Here is a 23,350-nt window from a genome sequence, read left to right on the forward strand (position 1 = left end):
TTGAAAAGGAAGAAAGACTCCATCGGTTGAATTCCAAAAGAGCTTTGAAGTTTTACACTCATCATACGAAGGACTATCAGGTGAATGATCAGCTCTGTGTGGGATTCCTAGGAGTGAAGAAGGGTAGGCAGTGTGGATGGTAACCATTTCAATGAGGTTAGTCCTCTGCATTGAGAATCCGTTACATACTGGCTAAGAAGCCGCCCCCAGAAGGCTCGTTCCACCAGAACCAAGACTGCCACCACTGTGTTGGCATGCAGAGTCGGTCTTGGGGGTATACTAATTGCCGTGCGCTTATGTTGTCTGAAAATAAATTCATTAGGACTTTGTTAGATTTGCCCACAAGTACCCTGCTTATACCGCTTGGGTTTGATATGGCCCTCAAGCATATTCATCATGTCACTTTTTTAAAACAATTATTTTACTGGGTACCCTTGTGGGCATTGGAGGAGCTGAGTCCTACAGGGATGCTTTGTCAGAATTGATCTCCCAGGACCTCCTGTAAGCATCCCATGGCGTAGACATGTTAAGAATGTGTGCCAGAAGATTAAAATGGAGGATATATGGGGCTATCTATTGAAAATTACAAAAGGTGCCTCCCAGGAAGTCGAGGTAGCTTATCGGGAAAATGTGCTATTGCAGGTTTGGAAAGGTCAGGCAGTAGAAAGTGTAAGGGGCCAATTTCTTAATCAGAAGCCTAACTATAAACAGTACCAGGACAGATTTCACCCGACCCAGGCAAAACATCTATATGTAAAATTTAGATTGGGCATCTTACCCTTGAATACTGTTGTAGCAAAATGGGGAATTTTAGTACAGCAAATTAATGATTGCCCACATTTGCCTTCCAAAATGAGACGGAAGCACATTTCCTTTTCTTTTGCGCTGTATATAGACCTTGCATAAAGTGGATTGTTGCGTTATGTAAGCTGCTTGAGGTCAGATATTATCAGGGACATTTAGAATTCTGAAAAGTGACACAAGTGAACTGATCGTGTTTTCTGAATCTCGATTTTTGTTGTGGGCATGGAAATTGAGACCACAATAACTCCCTACTTAGGCTTATGTCAGAGCTGACCTTAATATAAAAGTACTGGGTTTATCCAGTGAACTAGTTGTTCAAAAAATGGTTCTTCTACTGGTTTAGATTTATTGTATAATTGATCATGGATTGCATTGATTTTATGATTATTGTCCTTGGGGGGAGATTGTTTTATGTTTTCTACTGCCTTTTAACTATTTGTGTGTATGTATCTGTCATTTGATATCGGATGTTACTCTGTTATCCTTAACCCAATGACGAGCATGATTGTGGTCATTTTTATTTGTGTATTTATTGTTTCTTTGTGATCAAACTTTTATGGCATTTTAGCCGAAATAAAGAAATATGTATACAATGCTTCAATACAATACAATATGTATATTTGTAGAGTTCTAGCAGTATGTGTGACCCAAATATAACAATATTAGTTTAGCAAGAGGCATCACTTACCTTTTGTCACAAAACTACTGCCACAGCATTTTGGCAAAACAGACCTCTTGATTCTTCTACGCATCGTCTGGTGCAACTAAATATCCTAGATCTTCCCTTATCAACCTACATTTTTGTTTACCCGCTTGCCAGTGATAACATCCCAAAAATTAGTCTGAAGCTAAACGTTTCGAGTCTGTGGACATAGAATAGAGGGAAAGATTCCCTCAAGGTTCAGTTAAGTAATCCAGCAAGACTGTCACCAATTTCATCTCCCATATTGGCAGAGACTACTCCAGGAGTAACAGCAAAAGTAACCAAAGGCCTGTTGGTAGCTAAAACTATTCCACTGTAGAGGTAACTTATCATTACCTTCATCTGCCTCAAAAACCGAATCTTTATTCTCTTTTATTATTTTTGACTAATTATAGCACTTTTATCCAAAGTGCTTTACAAAAACTAAACATACACAATTCAGTACAGAGTAAATTATTAGCCAAGGCCAAGGCTAGGTTTGAGTTAAAAAAAAATGCGCTGCAAATGCTATTCCAATAAAGTATTAAAATTTGGTATCTGATCTCAATTTAAAAAAGGAAATTGTCCCCATAACCAAGGGTCCAGTAACAAAATAGCATGAAATCCGCATAGGCCCTGGGGAGAATGAGGAACATTCAGCAAACATAAAGAAGCTGATGACACAAAGCAATGAGGGACAGCAAGATAATAGATCAAAAACAGGGCAGATGATTGTAACTTTGACAAACATATTACACTGAAAATAACGTGTTGTTGTCATAAATAAGTTAAGGAAGGAGAGAGACAAAAATATGGATTACACGAACTGCAATGGATTGCAGAGGGGTATTTCAAGATATTTGGGCATGCCAACATATAAATCTATTTAAAAAAATACAATGGGGTGATCCAGAATTTGCCAGTTTGAGTTTGGAAAAGAAGTATGTTTTGAGTTTGCACATGTTAAAGAGAGAAAAACTGTATATCCTTACAGTTGAGGCATGCAGCGGTACAAAGTTCATAGACTAGACTAGTTAAGCAGCCCGGATTCCATGCAGACAAGGAGGAAGGACGTGTAGTAGACCAGGATAGTGTGCTTTACATATACATATTACATAACATAACAGCAGATAGAAACAGGAGGAGTAGGACAAGAAGTATATGGAGGGAGAAAGGGAATTTCTGTTTAAGGAGTAGGAAAGGAGGTATGAACAGGGGGAAAGAGAATATCTATTTTGCTCTGATTAAAGTTTAGAAAATGAGAGGCCATCACATCCAATTGTAAATTACCACGAGCCAGAAACACATTTATTTCAACAAAGAGAAAAAAAGGATGGAGAAAGAAATGGAATTCAGGGAATTTTTAGCATAGAAATGGGAATCCAGGTCATAAATCTAAATAAAAGCTAAATTCATTATTTGTAAAGCGCGAACTACTCACCCTTACGGGTCTCAAGGCGCTGGGGGCCGTTGTGGTTAGTGAGCTATTGCCCAGAGTCACATGATGCTGAGCTGATCTGCCACCGGAGCCGGGGATCGAACCGTGATCCCTGTGCTACGAAGTCAGATGCCCTGGCCGCTGCCCATACCTCTCTCACGAGAAGGATTAATAGAAAACAAAGGAATAACTTAAAGAAGGAAGAGAAGTGAACCAAGGACTGGGCCTTGAGGAGCCTCAGGTTTTAAACAAATCAAGAACAACCGCAGAAGCTTCGCAGGAAACCAAGAATGGGCACCTGGAAAGATTAAAAGAAAGCCATTTAAGGAAAGCTAAAGTGTGGATTTAGGTGGACACGTTTCTGGCATCACTATAACAGCAGTGAAACCAGCCAGTGTTGCTGCTTTACCTTGCTGCTAATACAGATACACTGAGAAGCATTCTCGAGAAAATGAGGGAAATGTTCTACTTGAACTACATGTACATGAAGGAATGTTCAGGTGATTTGTGCGGCTGGCTCCTATGATCTTCCAGCTCATGACTATTGTTTAACACTAGAAGCTTAACAGAGAACTTTGAACCTTCCGTTCTCTGGTAACAACCTTATTTGACTCTCATGTGGGTGATGTGATGCAACACATGAATATAGAGTTGGAAATCCGAAAACCTTATAGGTGTACGCTTAGGAAAGCAGAGGGTGTATAGCAGACATCAGTAATAGCACAATGACTGCCACTATTCTAAGCCAAGGGTTCAAATCAATCAATAGCTAAAGCAGTTTCATCTGCAAAAATGGCATAAAAAAGAAGAAAATCTTCGTGTGGCAGAGCAGTTATCAAATTTCAATTTTTACAGGAAATCACCTGCCAAACAGTGACTCTGTAGTCTACTTCCCTCCTTCTGTTCGCCAATCCACTGAGATGGAAGCATCTGCAACTACCAGGAACAGATGAAATAAAAAAGATGGGTGCTGAATATTGTATACAATTTATATTTTCTGTGTTTCATCTCCTCTCCTTCAGCTATACCTCCAAAGAAGTCCTCTCATTACTCTTGAGATGAGCTTCAGTCAGAGGTCACCAGTCATATGATGAGGGAAATGGTTGAGAGGATGCATATTACCAAAATGGAAAGGGAACTTATTTCTGTTACTTTCAAGTTCCAAAGAAAGGACTGGAGCAAGAATGCAGATCCATTTTAGATTTAAACAAAGCAAACATGCAGATAAAGGAAGAACAGCGTTTCATATTTCTTTAATGCTGTGATTCATGGCCTCATGCATCTTCCTGGTCTTACATGCCAGTTTTCAGAACAGATGTGTCTATTAGATCATTGGTGGAAATATTCAGGTATTTGGGAAGACAGCTTGGCTCTTACACATGCTGCAGTTCAGTCCCTTCCCTGGTAGTACCGATCAAAGAAAGAGAGGTGTCATCACATCAGCCTCCTGGAGTTTAGAGTATTGTAATTGGTGCTCAGTTCTTTCTCTTGCTGTATAGATATACTTTCTGCACCGACTGTCAATACTACAACAGTGCAATGTGAAAACAAACATGGAGGGACTTGAACCACGGATTAATTTCTCTAAACACAAACAATTTGAAGATGGCTCATTGCTAGAAATCTGCAAATCAGTACAGTCAATGTTCATGGGTTTCATTATGCAAAAGCAAACTATTTATTTGCAAGTGTGAAAAATAGGTGCTACTTAAGTGGGTGGCACAATAAGTGCTGCAGGCCCACAAGTAGCACTTAACTTACCTTGGGTACATGGTATACCACTCTATAAGGGACTAATAAGTACATTAAGTATGCCCTTCTGATAGATTGGTTGAGGACGATTTTGTTAGTCTTTCTTCTAATACCCTTGATTCCGTTGGTCTTCGTCAAGCGGGATTGAAAAAAATTGATTGCTTCAAAATGTCCACATCACTGGTGCTTCCCCAATCTTCCTCACCTCTTAGCCTGACCATGCAAGAGTTTGGGATGCATCTCCTTTTCAAGTTCAGTGTCCAAATCTTGCATCCCAACCTTCCATCATTGAGCCTGGCGCTTGAACTCTTGCAGAATGAGAACCTAAATCTTCCTAAAGATAGCATGAACCAGCCGCTGCCCGTGCAGGAACACACGGTCGTGCCGGTTGGGGGTAATTTCGACGGATGATGGCGAGGAAAAATTCAATAAATAATAACTTTTCCCTCATCATGTCTGTCAAAATACCCCCACCCGGCCCTACCGCGCATACCTACACGGGCTGCTGGTGAAATCAACATTAGAAAAGGGGCTACACACGAGATTCCTACACCTTTAATTTTTATAGGTTCTGTATCTGGTGCAATCAAAAGAAAATTGGCCCGGGATGCCAGAGGAATTGTTCATCTCATACCTTCTCTAGGTGGCTAAAGCTGGGTTGCAATTTTCTTGGCCAAAGGAATTCATGGCTGCTATTGCTGCGTATCGAAAACGGCCTTCTTATACCTCATTTTAAAGTCCAAGTGATAAAATATAAAATATGGGACTAAGAATGTCTGCCCCCGGGGGGCGGACACGGCCGGGGCTACTGCGCGCCCCTGACAAAGGTCCACTAGGGAGGGTAGACAGGTTTTTTAGAGTTGTAAGTTCTTCCTCTTCTGGGGTGAATTCAGGGGGAAAGGCACTCTGCTAATTGGGGGATGTGGGTCGTTTTAAACCTACGGAGCAGGGGAGCAGGGAAGGGGGTGGGGATTGGTTTTGGGGAAGAGGGTGGGGGGGAAAGGGGGGTGGTAGGGATCAGTTACAAGGTTCTGGCAATGTCACATCAGGTATGTTATTGTTTCGTCGACAGCTATGCTACTCCACGCAGGGCCTCAGGTCAGAAATATGATCTCACACATTTGAAGGAGATCTGAAGGGAGACTCCGCTAGGAGATACACATTCCAATGAAGTGGGATAAGAGTCTAAAGGTACTAAGCTGGAATGTCAATGGGCTGGGGGACAAGCTCAAACGCACCATTGTTCTACAACTTGTTAAAAGACACCTCCCTGATGTAGTACTCCTGCAGGAGACACACCTATTAGGAAATACATGTCACGCGCTGAACCGGTGGGGTTATTACATGGCGGCGTGCTCAGGCTTCACCTCAGGGTCACGAGGGGTAGGCATACTACTCCGGCGCAACTTTCCTTTAGTTATTGACCAATCAGACTCTGACCCCCTGGGACGCTTTGCTACGGTGTCAGGTTCCTGGGAGGGTCACAAGATAAACCTCGTCTTGGTCTACATTCCACCTGGTCTTCAATCACACACATATCAAGATCTAGGTAGGCTGATACTTTCGCTACCCGAGGGGCGTCTCCTGATAGGGGGAGACTTTATTGCTGTTGTATCCGGGACTCTAGACAGATTTCCACCCAGAGACATCCCACCCGGCCATAGATGGCTTACTGACTTCTTGGACGCCTTCGGTCTTTTGGCGAACCCGCCACCCACGAGACTCACAATACACCTTCTTCTCCGGCCCACACCGGTCGTTTTCCCGCCTCGATTATATTCTGGCGCCACAATACCGCGACACAACACTTCAGGAGGTTACACACTTGGCGAGAGGAATCTCAGACCACTCGCCGTTGTTGGCCCACCTCACGCTGGGCGACAAACAAGAGGGCTGCACTGCACCGATTAACGCGTTGTACATACGCTGTGAACCCATCCGGCGTAAACTCCTCCTATCCATAGACCGGTACTTTGCAGAAAATGACGGTACGGTGGCCTCGTCCACGGTGCTCTGGGAGGCCTTTAAAACTGTACTTGGAGAAGAGGCCCTATCGGCGATCTCGGGTCGCCGAAAGGAACGTGAAGACCAAATTGTAAATATAGAGAGGGAGCTGTTGGAACGAGAAACAGAGGCCAACGCGGAAGGTGGGCCTGAGGCAGTTCATCTCAGGGAACTTAAGCCAGCGGAATACAGAGCCCTAGCTAACGATGCAGCCAAGACCATAGCCAGGGACAAAGAGGGTAGACTATACGATCAAGGGGACAAAGCGGGCAAGCTCATAGCTTGGCTAGACAAAAAGCAACAGGCACAGAGAATAGTCGCAGAGCTCAAAACGGAGACTGGTGCCGTAATCCCTGATCCCCGTGACATAGTCCGGGAATTTGCGTCGCACTATTAGAAGATATACAGTAAGGGCTCTGACAGACCAGAGGACGACTCGGTCTCCTTGCTGACCGACGTCCGAATGCCCTCTCTCTCAGATTTGGAAAGAGAGGACCTCGAGGCGCCACTTACTGTTGAGGAACTGGCCCGAGCGATCGGGGACCTCCGGTCTGGAAAAGCGTTGGGACCCATCGGATTACCAATAGAAATATATAAGATTGCGCCTTCTGGCCTTAGTCCCTACTTAAAAAGAATGTTTGAGGAGAGCAAGGAACGTGGTATTCTGCCGCGCGATCAGCGATTAGCCACAATAGTGGCCATCCACAAAGAGCGGAAACCTAGAGATGCCTGTGCCTCCTACAGGCCCATATCCCTCCTCAATGCAGAACCCAAAATACTAGCCAAAGTCCTCGCCAACAGACTGAAACCTGTCCTCCCCACGTTAGTTCACCCGGACCAATCTGGCTTTATGCCACACCGAAACACAGCGCTCAACCTCCGTAGGTTGCATGGCGTCCTGGGCCGATGCCATACTCTCCAGGAAGATGCGGTGGTACTATCCCTTGACGCTATGATGGCGTTTGACACACTTGAGTGGTCATATATGATGGCTGTTCTCCGTAAACTGGGATTCGGCCTGAGCTTCATGGGATGGGTGCGCCTTCTGTACGAAGCGCCCTTGGCTCAGGTCTCTGTCAATAATAATATCTCTGAAATATTTGAACTCGGACGAGGAACGCGACAGGGATGCCCCCTCTCGCCCCTCCTTTTTGCCCTCTCACTGGAGCCCCTGGCCGCGTGGATCAGGCAAGACCTATCCCTGAAAGGAATAAGCTGGGCCGACGGATGGGAGGACAGGATTTCGCTCTACGCGGATGATGTCCTGCTATACCTCACCAGACCTCGTAAGTCCCTCATAGTGGTTATGGACATTATCAACAACTTCGGGAAAAACCCGGGCTACCGGATTAACTGGGGCAAATCCGTCCTTTATGTCTTACAGGGGGAGGTTCCCATGCTCTCGCGGAGTTGCCCCATCGCGGTAGCCACCGAGGGTTTCCGTTATTTGGGGGTATTTATCTCCAAAGAACTGGATGTAAGATACGAGAAGAACCTTCTCCCGCCTCTGCAGCTATTCAAGAGGGATGCTGCCACCTGGCAACGATTCCCGCTGTCCCTCGGACGGGCAGCACTCTTCAAAATGATGGCACTGCCTAGGTTCCTGTACGCCTTGCAAAATTACCCGGACTTGGTCCCAAATGCCTACTTCGCTTCTATTGAGGCCGCGCAGAGGGAACTGCTGTGGTCTGGAATGCCCCGCATCTCCATACAGAAATTGACCCTGGGATGGTTCGGTGGCGGTATAGCACTCCCTGACATCCGCAAATATTACTGGGCCGCGAACCTCTCCGCCATCAACCAGTGCACCTACAGTAATGGTAACGACCCGGCATACGGAATGGACCGCTGGCTTTTACCGGGCGGGAACTTTGAAGCAGCGCTCTACTCCAAACCGGGACGATACTCGCTGACGGGACCCACGCAACACTCGGTGCAGCTATGGCATATTGTCCAACGTACACTGGGCTGGGCTGAGACCCTCACGATGGCCACCCCTCTGTGGGTTTCTGAGAGATTCGGTAGGCTTGGCCGTACCAAGGGGTTCCGTAACTGGGACCTCATAGGCATATCCCATGTTCGGGACCTATGGGGCCCGAAGGGGATGACATCTTTTGCCTCACTCCAACACACCTACGAGCTAGCTCATTCGGAACACTTTAGATACACGCAAGTCAGACACTCCCTCCAGGCTAACATTCCAACAGGAACACAGCCCCCTGCCTCCTCACCGCTGGAGGATAGACTCCTAGATGGCCATCTCCCCGAGCATGCCATATCAGTCACGTACAAAAAAATCATTAATCATTCCCCTGACCTATTGCTCCCCCTCAAGGGTAAATGGGAAGCTGACGGTCTAGAAATTGATGAGGAGGAATGGCGATCTGCACTTGCCTCCCCTAAGGAGGTGGCTATTTCGGCCAGACTGCGGCTCATTCAATTAAAAATCCTACATCGTGTCTACCTCTCAGGGACTAGACTGCAATGAACGGGCCGAGGTTCAGATGGGCTTTGTAGACGGGGTTGCGGAGAGGTGGGGACCTTCTTCCACATACTCTGGGAATGCCCGCGGCTGAAGCACTACTGGACCCGAGTGACCCGGTGTATGCAGGAAGTATGGAAGGTGGAGATCAGACTTGAAGCTAAAAGGTGCCTGTTAAACATCTGGGAACCTACGGACTTATCACAGAGTGGGAAATTGTGGGCCACTCTAGGATTTGCGATCGCCAAAAGGAAAATTGCTATACTGTGGGGGGCGGTTCGACCTCCTAAGGTTGGCCAATGGAAAACTGACATGGACTGGTGCATGCTCCAAGAAAAGACGGTATATGAGGCACGGGGATGCCCTCGGAAATGGACACAAATTTGGACCACCTGGAACGAGTACAGGGGGAACATTTGTGAAACCCCCCAGAACGCCTCAATTGAAGAACCGCTTGTACTATGAATATTACTGGATATGCTTTTGTATGCCTCCTTACTATGATCACTATGTATGTCCTGAAACCCCCTGCGCTTGAATGTAGAATATTATTGCCTTGATTGTGATGATTGCCACCTGTTTTCTCTGTTGCTAATAAAAAGAAGTAAAAAAAAAAAAAGAATGTCTTCCCCAAACAGGAAGCTCTGTAGTCTAACCCAGCTTAACATAGTTCTTTCCAAGTTGACCTGTCCTCCTTCTGGGCCAATTCCTAAAGCTTAGTTGCAGTATCTATCCTTATAGCTATAACTTCTGCCCACAAAGTTAGTGAGATTTAGGTGCTACTGTGTCATAAACTGTTTTCTATAGAAGTAAAGTTGTCATTTGAACGTATCTAAGTTTCCTTCCAAAGGTACTGTCAGACTTTCATGTCAGTCACACCGTTTTCCTCTCGACATTAGAAAATCTGATCCGCTTTTTATCACTTGTGTCTGTTTAAATGAGTTTAGCTGCATCAAACCAGTCTATGTGTTGGAGCATTCTGCTTTTCTATTGCAATGGTAACAAAATGTTGTTTGGAAAACCTTGAACCCATGCCACTAGTACGGCTGCATTACTAAGGAACATTCCAATTTCTGAATTATGTAAAGCGGCTACTTGGCTCCATACATACATTTGCAAGACATTTTGCTTCAGGTTCGGGGGCTGAGGCCCAAGTGGGTCAAGCTGGCTTTTGAAATCTGTTTTCTTAGAATGGTTCCTTTTGGTCTGTGTCTATTTCTTCCTTTATATAGAAAGGACTTGATATTCTATTCAACGCTTATGACTATTAATAAAGTTCCCTGGAAAAGATGAAAAACCCATAACTGTAATCCTAGTTCTCCTCCAGGAACTCTGATTTAAGTAATAAGCAGCCCTCTGCCTCTACTCCACAGAGGAGAGACGGATAAAGTTGCTAGTAACCCTAAACGATGTAACTCGTTGATGGGACGATGGTGTAGTGGTCTTATTCCTACAAGCTCAGTGTGCATTTTGCACCAGGTTATGGCTACAACCCATTTGCCTACATTGCCCTGTCAGATTCTCACTTCTTCCTTTAAAAAGGTTTGTGAAAGAGTTTTTTCTAACGAGCGGGGAAGTTAGAAGAAGAGAATTGGTACTTAATTGGAGTTTGTGGTTGCGGAAGGGGCCCTGCAGCACTCCTTTTTGGAGACCGTCACTTACTTTTCCTCATCAGACTTTGACACAGAGTAAGAGAGAAATACACAAAAGCAGGAGGAACAGAAAGACATGACAAAAGGAGAATGCAATGATGAAATAGAACCTTCAAGAGTAAGAAAAAGAGGCAGAGAGTGCATTATGGTGGAAGAATAAGTAGTTGTTAGGTGAATTTAAGACAACATGACACTACCCAGATATTCAGCAATCCCTATATTGGTCCAGGCCTATTGCGGACTTCATAAAAAAACCATTTGGCACTGGCAGTTATGATTTTACAAATTAAGCACTGAAGAGAAGATGGAGCAAGGAGACTGTAGTTAGACAAGGGGTGAGGAGGGAAAAATAGGGTGACAAACAGAAAAATATGTGGCACTAAAAAAACTGTTTGTATATGACAATTGGTCTCCTAAAGGGCAGTGAATGCGTTGGCTGGGGCACATAAAGGGAAGAGTGGGTAGGAGAGGGAATCATCAAGTGTGTGTGTTTCAGTTGGAGTCACAAAAGCTTTGCCCACTCTGCCTGCGGAGATGTGGTTTTGTACCTGTTTGGAAATATTTGGTCACATGTTTGTTTTTGGAATGTAACCAAACTCGTAGCTTGTATGTATATCTAGGTGGTGGGTGTGAGAGGTATGCCACTGCTGAAGTTGTTGATGTATTTTGTTTGATTTTTAAACTCTTCATATACTATGGACTTGATATGCAAGCATCTGGTATTCACTAACATTGATGGACATACAGAGCAGTAGCGAATGCGTCCCAGACACTTAGTTTGTGCATAATAATTCTGAAATATTTGAATGAAAAATCACCAAACTGAGAAAAAGAACCAGATGGAGTCAAGCAGTGTGTACATGCAAACGTAGGTGTGGCCTTTTTTTTCTTCAGCATTTTGTCAGTTTTTACGTTGTTTCCAAAAGTGACTGGATTGTTTGACCTCATTGGCCTATGGAAACAGATTTGGCACGCTGAAATGTTGAGTTATAGAGGCGCGACTGCCGATCTGTAATGTATCAGGATTTCTAGCTTGCCAATGAGAATTTTTGAAAATCATGTGAAGGTATGAAAATTCCAGTGCTGGAGAACAGCCTATTTCTAAACATATCAATGTTTATACAGACTAGGGAACACAGCTACAAAGAAAAGGATTTGCTCAAAGTTTTGAAAAAAATTTATTGTGTGGAAGCTGAGATTAGAGGCTTCGTTTCCTGATTCCACTCAATGATTTAGCATATGTAACACTAAAGCACTTTTTTAATGAAATACATAAGTTTCTTTTTTTGCCCCCTTCAGAGACAGAGCCCCTGCCAGCAGAGTTGGAAACCATCTTACATGGAACAGTGGATGAGATGAATGTGACCGACCCAGTGATCCTTGCCTTCTTACGTCGGCAGCGTAGGCTGGAGGAGAGCGAGAGGAGACGAAATGCCACCATCATAGATCGTTTCATGCGATTCTCCAACAAGAAGTACTTTCTATTCAGGAGAAGGTAGGTCAGAAGTGAATACATGTAAATGCAACCTGAAACCCCCCTGAGGACCCCAACCACATTAAAGGAAATGGGATCAGGACTTTTGTAGTAGGGGATCTCTGTGTATAGTCATAATCTAGTGAATAGTCCCGCCCATGTGCGGGGCCCCAGGAGCAATCAAAATAATCTCTTAAGCTGTCTCTATGTGCAGTCCTGCATAGACACTTAAAAGAGAATTTAAAGACAAATAATGCAGCCTATACTTATCAGGCTACACTGTCCAGTACTTCAACTAGATATTTCACCAAAATTAAATTCAGCACAGCCTGCCAAGTACTTCTCATAGAAAAACTTCCATTTTTACCAAGAAAGCCTTCTGTAAGATAGAGAGGAAGGGGTGGACAGACAAGCCCCATAGGCTGCCATGTGGCTCAAAAAGGGATACTGTGCCTTTAAGGAAACATTCTAGAACTCTCAGTATCCCAGAATGCACAGCAGGTCCCCTCCACTTTCATTTATTTTTTCCGGCTCCTGCTAGCAGGACCCTGGGGCATTGAGCTCTCCCTTTTTAGGGTTTATTTCAAATTTTTTGCACTTTTACAGTGTTAGAGTGTGTTCACTCGACGTGTTTTTGAGCCTTCTTTAATTGCTGGTGTTTTTCTAGTAATTCTGAGCCCTCATTTATCAAATATACCTGCCTTATTTGATAAATGCCCTGAGTGCTCTAGGAAGAAGGCCAAGTCTGATCCACACGAGGTGTGTATCCTGTGTCTCCCTTCTGCACATGTTCCTGAGGAGTGTGAGATCTCCCAGACTTTCACCTCCAGGACCATCGACGTCGGCGTCGAAAGGAATGACCACGGTCTGTTCCCCGTCTCCCCAGTCGAAGCGGCGGCGACGTGCGGCGTCGAGGGGACTGACGTCAAGACCTCCGTCGAGGTCGACGTCAGGTACAGATTTATTCTCGTCGTCGAGTCATCGACGTCGAGAGAAGTCACGCCGGCGCTCGCCGTCGAGGCGACTTCGCCGTCGATGTCGACTAGGCATTCGACGTCGAAGATGAGATCGTCGAAGTCGAGAAGATCATCGACGTCGAGACGAGGAGCGTCGAGGTCATGGCGATCTTCGATGTCAAGAAGGAGAAGTCCGGCGTCGAGACATAGATCATCGACATTGAGACGTCGTTCGTCGACGCCGAAGAGGCGCTCTGTGCCTAAGAGGAAGGCTTCGTCCTCCAGGAGACGTTCTGACGCCAGAAGCTCCTCCAAATCATCGGGGGCACGGCGTTGACGTCGTTCACCTCTCGGTCTCCCCAGTCGGGTCAGGCTAGGAAGAAGAGGAGAGAGAAGTCTCCGGGCTCTGTGTACTCTGTGGTATACTCGCCCCCTAAACCGAGGTCGACTTCACCACTGCCTCCGTTGCCAAAGGATCCGCCCCCTCGGATTCCGACTCCGCCGCCGCCTCCTCCTCATCATCATCCTCCTCCTCCTCCGCCGCCGCGTGGGCTTCCACCGACTCCACTTCCGCCACCTCAGGGGCGGCCGCCTGTTCCACCGAGGTCGACCTGGTTGCCGCGCTTTCCGACTCCGCCTACAGGGCCTCTTCTTCCGAGGCTTCCGGTCAGGCCGCCACAACTTCCGCCGCTGAGACCTGTGGAACGACCAAGGCAGAGGAGGTCTAGATCCCGCTCCGGACGGAAAGGGAGATCCAGGAGTTACCGTTGTTCGTCTACTAGATCTAGGCGGCGCCACAGGAGGGGCAGGTCCAGATCTCGTACGGATTCGTCCAGCGCCAGGGACTACTCGCCTACCCTGTCGGGGTCCCCTCGGACGAGGGTGTCGCCTGTGGACGACATTATATCCTTCCAGGATGTACTGCTGAGAGGGGCGAGCAAGCTGGGCATAACGCTTACTATGCCCACGCCGACAACCTCAGTCATTTTTGAGACCCTTCATAAGAAGCAATTGTCTCGACCTCTGTTGCCGTTGGTCCCGGGATTGGAGGAGCCCGCCATGGAGTTGTTCCTCACTCCTGCGACTACGAAATCAGCCCCCTCCAGGCTCCAAAAGAAGTACAGGTTTCCTGACTCGGGCCCAGCATTTCTCAGGGTGGATCCAGCACCGGATTCAGTGATAGTGACGGCGGCACGGAAACAACATGCCACCACCCCGTCTTCTACAGTGCCTCCAGACAAGGAGAGCCGCTGGATGGATTCGGCAGGCAGGAAGATCTGCGGGATGTCCGCCACCTCCCCGAAGGCCGCGAGTGCCTCGGCGTTGTTGGGGAGGTACGATCGGGCTCTGTGGGAGTCCCTCCAACAGTTCGCTGACCTCCTTCCCAAGGAGAAGAGGGAGGATTTCATGGAGATCCTGAACAAAGGACTGCTGGTCTCTAATCAACTGATCAGCGCAGCTGCGGATTCATCACTCCTGGCAGCCCACGGGTACTGCCATGGAGTCAACCAGAGACGTCATGCCTGGTTGCGGCTTACGTCCTTGAAACCTGAGGCCCAACAGAGGGTACCCTTTTTGGGCGAGACCCTCTTTGGAAAGCACGCTGACGATGAGATGGCCCGGATGAAGGCTGAGGCTGAAAACCTGACGGCTGTCGGGTTGGAGAAGCCCAAGGAACAAAAGAAGACCTACTGCCCGTTCCAGAGACGGTACGGGGCGCAGGGGGCGAGGCCAGCAAACTGGACAGCAACAACAACAGCAGTTCCAGAGGAGGCCCTTCCAAAAACATCAGAAGGGCCGGTGTGGGCAGCAATCTGCCACCGCAACCAAGGGCCCGGCTGGGTCTAGGCCCTAGGCTGTTACTTCCCCATCCTCCGTTACCCACTCCGGTGGGGGGAAGTGTCCTATACTACCTGGCAGAGTGGAGAAAAATTACTCAGGACAAGTGGGTGCTAAATATTGTTTGCAATGGATACAGTCTTCGGTTCATCAGCCCGCCTCCAGCAATTCCACCGGTTTGCTCGCAGTTCCAACTGCGCGAGCTCCAGGCGGAGGCCGACACCGTGTTAAGAAAAAGGGCGATAGAAGACGTCCCTCTGTCTCAAAGGGGAAGAGGTCTTTACTCACGGTTCTTTCTGGTACGCAAGAAAGACAAGAACGAGTTCAGGCCCATTCTGGATTTGCGGCAAGCAACAAATGGATTCGCAGGGAAAAGTTGTGCATGCTGTCTTTGCACCAGATTTACCCTCAACTGCAAAGGGGAGACTGGCTGTGCGCGATAGACCTACAGGATGCATACTTCCATGTGCCCATTGCACAGAAACACCGGAAGTTCCTGCGATTCCAAGTCGGCGCCAAATATTATCAATACACAGTACTACCGTTCGGGCTGAAGTCTGCGCCCAGGACCTTTTCAAAATGCATGGCAGTGGTAGCGGCACACCTGAGAAAGAACAAGGTGTTTGTTTACCCGTACCTGCACGATTGGTTGATCAAGGCATCCTCCTTTGCGGAAGCTCAATCGCACTTCCAGAAGACGGCCGTTCTCTTGAACAAGCTGGGTTTGCATATCAACATGTCCAAGTCTGTCCTGATTCCGGTCCAGAGCCTCCAGTACTTGGGAGCCTCCATCAATACGCTGTCAGCAAGCGTGTCTCCTTCGGAGGAGAGACGTTTATCACTCCTTCGGAAGGCTCAGGCTCTTATGACCGCTCCATCTACAACAGCGAGGACGGTGTCTTCTCTACTGGGGTCGATGGCCTCCTGTATCTTCCTCACGCCACACGCACGGCTGCACATGAGACCGCTGCAGGAGTGTCTAGAGGATCAGTGGGACCAGAGGAAAGGGAACTGGGACGACAAGATACAACAGTCTCTGCATGCTCTACAGTCTCTGAAATGGTGGTGTTCAGCGGAGAACCTCCTCAAAGGGGTTCCCTTCCACAAGGACATTCCCACTCAGACCATCGTGACGGATGCTTCTCTCCAGTGCTGGGGAGCGCATTCCGGAGAGTTACAGATGCAAGGAACGTGGTCCCCGACGGAGTCCACTTATCATATCAATTTCCTGGAACTCAGAGCGGTTCACTTGGCACTGAAGGCCTTTCATCCGTCCTTTCAGACCAACTCTCTGCTTGTACAGACCACGATGTATTACCTCAACAAGCAGGGGGGTTTGAGATCGCGCACTTTGTCGCAGGAGGCGCAGGCGATCTGGCACTGGCTGCTGGCCAGAGGACGGACGATAACGGCTACTCATCTGCTAGGTGTGCAGAATGTTCAGGCGGACGCGCTGAGCAAACTGATTCAGGAAAACCACGAATGGGTCATAAACGACGAAGTACTCAGAGACGTCTTCGCCAGGTGGGGCACTCCAGACGTGGATCTGTTCGCCACATCCGAAAACAGCAAATGCCAAGACTTTGCGTCTAGGTATTACCAGCAGGGGACGCTGGAGAATGCGCTATGGATCAACTGGTCGAACAGCTTTCTGTACGCTTTTCCGCCCATTCCCCTGATTCCGGAGGTGCTCATCAAACTGTCTCAGTCCAGGGCGCAGATGATCCTAATTGCCCCGGAATGGCCCAGGCAGTGGTGGTTCACAGACCTGCTTCACCGGTCTCTTCTTCCTCACATACGGCTGCCGTGCCGGCCGGACCTTCTCACGAAGTACGGGGGACAGATGGTATACCCCAACCTCTCGTCTTTGAGTTTGGCGGCATGGCTCCTGAGATAGTGCAATATGGCCTTTTGAATCTCCCTGTGGATTGTATGGACATACTGAAGGAGGCTAAGAGACCTTCCACTAGGACTTCTTATGCTTACAAGTGGAAGAGATTCTGCATCTGGTGCAAGTAGAAGAACTATGATCCGACAACATGTAAGGAAGATGTCATCCTTCCATACCTTTTGCATTTGGCGCAGTCTGGCCTTAACTTCCATTCCATTAAGGTCCATCTAGCTGCGCTGACTGCCTACAGGAAATGCCCTTCACAGACTTCCTTTTTCCAAATTCCTGTGATAAAGGATTTTTTGGAAGGCTTGAAGAAAGTGTTTCCTCCTGTTCGTCTTCCTTCTCCTTCATGGGAATTGAATGTGGTGCTGTCCAGATTGATGAAGGAACCTTTTGAACCTATTCATAAGGCTTCGCTACAGCACCTGTCCTGGAAGGCGGCGTTCCTCGTGGTCATTACATCGACCCGCAGGGTGAGTGAAATTCAGGTGTTGTGTTGCCAAGAACCTTATACTGTATTTCATGCTGCTAAGGTTGTAATGCGCACTCACCCTAAGTTTCTTCCTAAGGTTATTTTTGATTTCCATGTTAACCAGACTATAATGTTACCTACATTTTTTCAGAATCCTTCCACTCCAGCGGAAAGATCTCGTTATTCCCTGTATGTCAGAAGGGTGTTGAAATTGTATCTGGATAAAACCAAGGATATTCGTAGGTCAGACCAATTGTTTATCAACTATGGGTCAGTCCTGTATACAATTGTGTTATCAAAAGGCTAATAAGACCTTAGGGGGTAAGCCTAAGGCTCATTCCACCAGGGGCAAAGCGGCCACGACAGCTTTGCTCCGTAATGTTCCCATTGCAGAGATCTGCAGGGCTGCCACTTGGAAGTCGGTCCATACCTTTGCTAAGCATTACTGTCTGGACTCTGATGCCAAGGCAGATGCTCAGGTTGGGCAAGCTTCGCTGCGAAATCTATTCGCACAGTAGTGGTGTTGTATTTCTTCTTCTCCGCCGCCGCTTTGGTGTTGGGGATGGGCTTGCCATTCTATTCACTAGATTATGACTATACACAGAGATCCCCTACTACAGAAGGAGTAGTTTCTTACCTGTAACTCCAGTTCTGTAGTAGGGGTATCTCTGTTATAGTCATAAGCGCCCACCCTCCTCCCCGGTGGAGAAAGATGTTCATGTACTGAATGCTACAGGTCTAGCTTTATACGCCTCCAAAAAGAACTGAAAGTGGAGGGGACTTGCTGTGCATTCTGGGATACTGAGAGTTCTAGAAAGTTTCCTTAAAGGCACAGTATCCCTTTTTGAGCCACATAATGGCAGCCTATGGGGCTTGTCTGTCCACCCCTTCCTCTCTATCTTCCAGAAGGATTTCTTGGTAAAAGGGGAAGTTTTTCTATGAGAAGTACTTGGCAGGCTGTGCTGAATTTAATTTTGGTGGAATATCTAGTTGAAGTACTGGACAGTGTAGCCTGATAGGCTGCATTATTTGTCTTTAAATTCTCTTAAGTGTCTATGCAGGACTGCACATAGAGACAGCTTAAGAGATTATTTTGATTGCTCCGGGGTCCCCGCACATGGACGGGACTATTCACTAGATTATGACTATAACAGAGATACCCCACTACAGAACTGGAGTTACAGGTAAGACACTACTCCATCTTGCTGCCATTACTGTTTGTTAAATTGTAATTGCATTTATACAGCACTTACTACCCCTGACGAGGCATAGAAGCGATTTTTCGGTAAGTAGCACGCTACTCCGGAACCCAAAAAGGATTAGTGGTGAATTAGTATAGGGAAATATAAAAAATTAATGTGAGCAGTGCACATTTTAGTCTGTTACTTGGATTGAAAAGTATAGTGGACGGATAGGAGATGTACATGAATGCCAAATAGCTCTCCACTGCATGGGGTCTTGAAACAACTAATTGTAGAGATGAAAGTCTCATTCAGAAATATACATTGCTGTACAGTTACAGAATCCAATGGTTATATATTGTTTCCACTGGAAGCTATTGAAGTGAATAACCTTATCAAACTTAAGTTATTCACTCCTATGACACGTGAACAGTAGGAAACAAAAATGCTTGCTTCCCCTGTATTTGCTGCCTCATCTGGAACTCAACAGACCTCACCCATTATCTTCCTCCCTCTCCAGAGTCACCACTGACACAAATGAGGAGTGGGAGAGCCTGGCATGAGCCAACTGCCACGTTTCACTATCAGCATGCGACTTTACAGACCCGGACCCAGATGGAAAACAATTCAGTGCTAACCCGCAGTTTTCCCGGAGTCCCTGCCTGCATAATATTTGCTCTCCGCTCTTACTTTGAGGGCAGAGAATGCAACAGCTTTGTGTCCGGAGGGGGAGTAATGGCACAGAGTTTGGTGAGCGTAGGTGGCAAGAGGCTAGATACAATTTTTTTTATATATTTGACTAAGGGAGCGTGTAACTGTAGACCGTTCTGGAGGTGGGTGTCAGGAGGCCAGGATATTTATTTTGTTTTTCAACAGCGCATCAGATAACCAAAAAAACAACTTGCAGTATTTCACCAATATGCATTCGTCACCATTAATAAAAAAAAGGCAAAACTAAAGAACAACAACTCCCCCTCCCCGAACATCCCACAGACACTCAGTGGTCAAAGCAAGTACCAGATCTGTCCACCACTGTCAGTCCCGCACCACCCTTTCGTCCTATCCTCCCCATTCACCCTCAGCAATGTATCTCATCATTAAGCGATTCCTCCTCCATCAGGACCAGTATGTTTTATTAATTAATTTAATCATTTAACATTTTGGAATAGAAGTAAATGTAGACGAAACTATCTGGCAGAAGGTCTAGGTTCCTTTTTATCTATTTGGACTGGGGGGGAGGGGGCAAGTGGCAGAAGTCCAGGTTGTTTTAAAATCTTTGAGAGGGGAAGAGGTGGGGAGGACATGTTATGCATGGCTCCCCCATTGCGCCTCTGCTCTTGTGTGGATGTTGATGTCATGGCTTACACTTACATCAGAAAAATACAGATCGTGCCAGCTTGCCTCAGTCATGTTCATTGGTTTTGTCAGTGCTTGTTTCCTACCCGTGTTAACTCGTTGCTTTCTGTTTCCTGAATCTCGATGTCTCCTGTCTTTGATAAATGCTTTTACTGGGGGGGAACAGATCCTTAAAAGATCATCATGTATATGGCATCTGTATTCTGGATTCTACATAAAGAAGTGTAAGTTTTTTGATGAGGTGCCATATCTGAGTTGTGGAATGATTCATATGTGGGAGAGAGCTTGATGTCTAAAAAAGAGTTAGTGAGGCTACCTGCTTTTACACCTTTCAGATCATTTTGCGGTGTTGGCCGGAAAGATAGCATTTACCTAAAATACATTTCCATTTGGCACAATTAAACAGAAGACATTTGTTGCAATTTATTGTTAGTTAGTGGCAACTTAAAACAATACGGTTCAGAGTTGCCTGGTGAAAAGTAAATTAAAAAAAAACACAAGTTCATGTTGCTAATTGATTAGTGTCACTGCTTTACTTACACCTCTCTTAAAAATAACACCCGCTCTACTAATAAATCTTTGTTACCAAAAGACAATAATAGTCATTTTAAAATGGAGCCCTCGCCTCGGATAAAAAAATACATAAGTCTTATGGCACATACATTTCAATGGGCTTTAGTAGTCAGACAAAAAAAAATCTGTAGATTGTGGGAATCAGTTAACGTTCACCGGGCTGTCGACAAATGTGTACAATATTTTTAAAGCTTTATCCGCCAACGTTTTATTGTTCACGGATTCTCTTAATTTTCGAGAAAGAAATCTGTTCAACCGGAATTTTATAAATGTATTATTATTCGGTAGTTGTTTGCTGTTACTATTTAAAGTCTTATAAAACACAAGCCGTTTATCCATGTGTACCATGTGTACCACAACTATTGTGATGTTAAGTCATGTCTGGATTTTTTTTTAAATAATAACCCCTTTTAAAGTCTCTTTTAAATAATGCAGTAATGGGGGTACCCTGTTGAGCTCTGTAACAGATTTGATATTTGATAAATATTTAACGTGCAAAGCTATTGTGCAAATCCCTATATAATTTGAGCAACCAATCTAAAAGAAAATCTGCTTTAAAATGATTAATTTAGTTTGTAGTGTTACACAACATTTTCCCACCTCTTGTCAGCTGAGTGTGCACATTGACTTGATTTCTCAAAGTACCTCCAGCTAGACTGGACTGCTCATATACTCTGTTTTTTTGTATTGAAATTTTTAATTAAACTTTGCAGATGAAAATACGAATACAAATGCAGCAATAAATCAGAGTAATATAATGGTAAATACAAATGAGAAGTAAACTTACATAGGATATAACAAATATGAGGAAACAGAAATAACATATATTCCATAATACTATATGTGGTAACAATAGGAAGAATAATAGGTAAATCATACTATAGAAGGAAAAATAAAGAAAAGAAAAAAAAGGAAAAGAGAAGAAAAGAGAAAGAAAAGAAAAGAGTACCAGAGTAAAGAGAACAGACAGGAGGAGAATTGATACAAAGGAAGGGGAAAGGGCATCAATAGTAAAGTAACAGGAAAGGGACCATGGAAAGAATGGAGTTAAGCAGAAACAGTATATGTAGAAGAAAAAGAGTAGAAGCAGAGTCATCGTCCACAGTGGTTGCCAGGAAAGGGGACCAAATTTTGAGAAAAATGGAAGCCTATAAATTGTGCGTTCATGTAAAGCTGTTTGCATCATTGCCACCAACCACTCTTCCTGAGACGCAGTATACAAATTTTGGCCGTAGCCAAAGCAGTATGAAGAAGACTAATTTGCGGTTTGGATAGTTTCGGGACACCTCGAAAGTCATGTAAAATAATGTTGGCAGGTGTAAAAGGTAAAGGTAACGACATACAAAATGCCAAAAGGATCTAGTACGAGGACATTCGCAAATGATATGTGTAATATCACATCCGGAAGCTGAACATCTCCAGCAGGAAGTCTGTGATAACAATTTAGCTTGGTGTAATTTAACAGGAGACCAATGCCATTCATGGATAATTTAGAAAATACAGAATTTGAGACAAGCTTCCCGAACCCCCTTATGTAGCCCTTCTAAAATTTGATCCCATTGAGTATTGGAATATGCAACTGATAAACGGGATTGCCATTTCAACTGAAGAGCTTGTGAGAGAGGTTGCGAAAATAGAGGATGCAGAAATGTCTTATAAAGACCAGAAGTCCCACCTTTAAGGTTTCCCCATAACTGCAAATAATACAAAATAGGAGATACTGAGAGTAAGTCTGGTGGAGAACCTAAGTGCTTTGTGATAGCTTGTTGAAGTTGGGTATATTTATAAGATTGTGTAGGTGGTAAATGGAATTCCTTGCTAAGTTGGGAAAAGGGCTTAAAAGTTCCATCATGAAAAAGTTGATCTATAGAATTGATGCCAGCTTCTTGCCATAAAGGCCAGGACAAAGTGTGACCACCAATACGAATAGCTGAATTAAGCCATAAAGGAGCTTTAACGTGAACTCGCGAATTAGATTTAAGTATACAATGACCTCTCTGCCAAGATTTATGCATTGCAGATAAGATAGGGTTTTTAGGATTGGAAGAACTGGTCCCCTTACCATATAGAAGGGACAAACCTAAACCAGGAGGCAAAAGGTGACGTTCAAGTGGAACCCATTGGGGTATATCTTTAGATTTGGGTAGAAAAAAAGTGAGTTGTGAGATATGAAGGGCAAGTGAATAATGCTCGATGGAGGGAAGACCTAAACCCCCATGTAATTGATGAGCCTTTAATTTGTCCAAAAGCAAGGCGTGGTTTAACCGTACCCCAAATAAAAAGTTTTATTTTAGAGTCAATGGATAGAAGAGTAGTTAGGGGAATGTGGAGAGGGAGCATACCTAGAACATAAAGAAAACGTGGTAGAGTAACCATCTTAACCGCCTGAACCCGTCCCCAAAGAGATAATCCCAGAGCTTTCCATTTGTCAAAGTCTCTTTGCATTTGCGTGATTAAAGGAGTGAAATTATCCGTGACCACATTATCCAAACCTCTATTAATTAATATTCCTAAGTACTTAAGCCGGGATGGTTGCCAATGAAAAGGAAAGCCAGAGATTGCTGCTTTTGTAGTACCAATGGACATGGGTAATGCTTCACTTTTATCCCAGTTTATCTTGTAACCTGAGAAAGAAGAGAAATTGTTGATAATATGGAGGAGAGCGGGAAGAGAACGGGGAAGATCAGTAAGGGTAAGAAGAATGTCATCTGCATATAAATACATTTTTGAATGGCCAATTGGAAGAGGGACGCCTACTACTTCTGCAGATTGTCGTATTGCTGCAGCCAAA

At 45.4% G+C, this 23,350-nt stretch overlaps 1 protein-coding gene across 8 annotated transcripts in view; it reads left to right on the forward strand.

The window, feature by feature from the left end:
- The window catches only part of GGCX (gamma-glutamyl carboxylase), a 238,012-nt gene that overhangs the window by 196,583 nt on the left and 18,079 nt on the right, over positions 1 to 23,350 (forward strand). For all 8 annotated transcript variants that reach the window (XM_078666904.1, XM_078666901.1, XM_078666905.1 and 5 more), the window contains one exon: positions 12,114 to 12,309. In XM_078666904.1, the coding sequence (XP_078523030.1) occupies positions 12,114 to 12,309 (196 nt within the window). The remainder of the gene's footprint in view (positions 1 to 12,113; positions 12,310 to 23,350) is intronic.

Source organism: Lissotriton helveticus, chromosome 11, assembly GCF_964261635.1.
Source record: "Lissotriton helveticus chromosome 11, aLisHel1.1, whole genome shotgun sequence".
NCBI classification, from domain to species: Eukaryota; Metazoa; Chordata; class Amphibia; order Caudata; family Salamandridae; genus Lissotriton; species Lissotriton helveticus.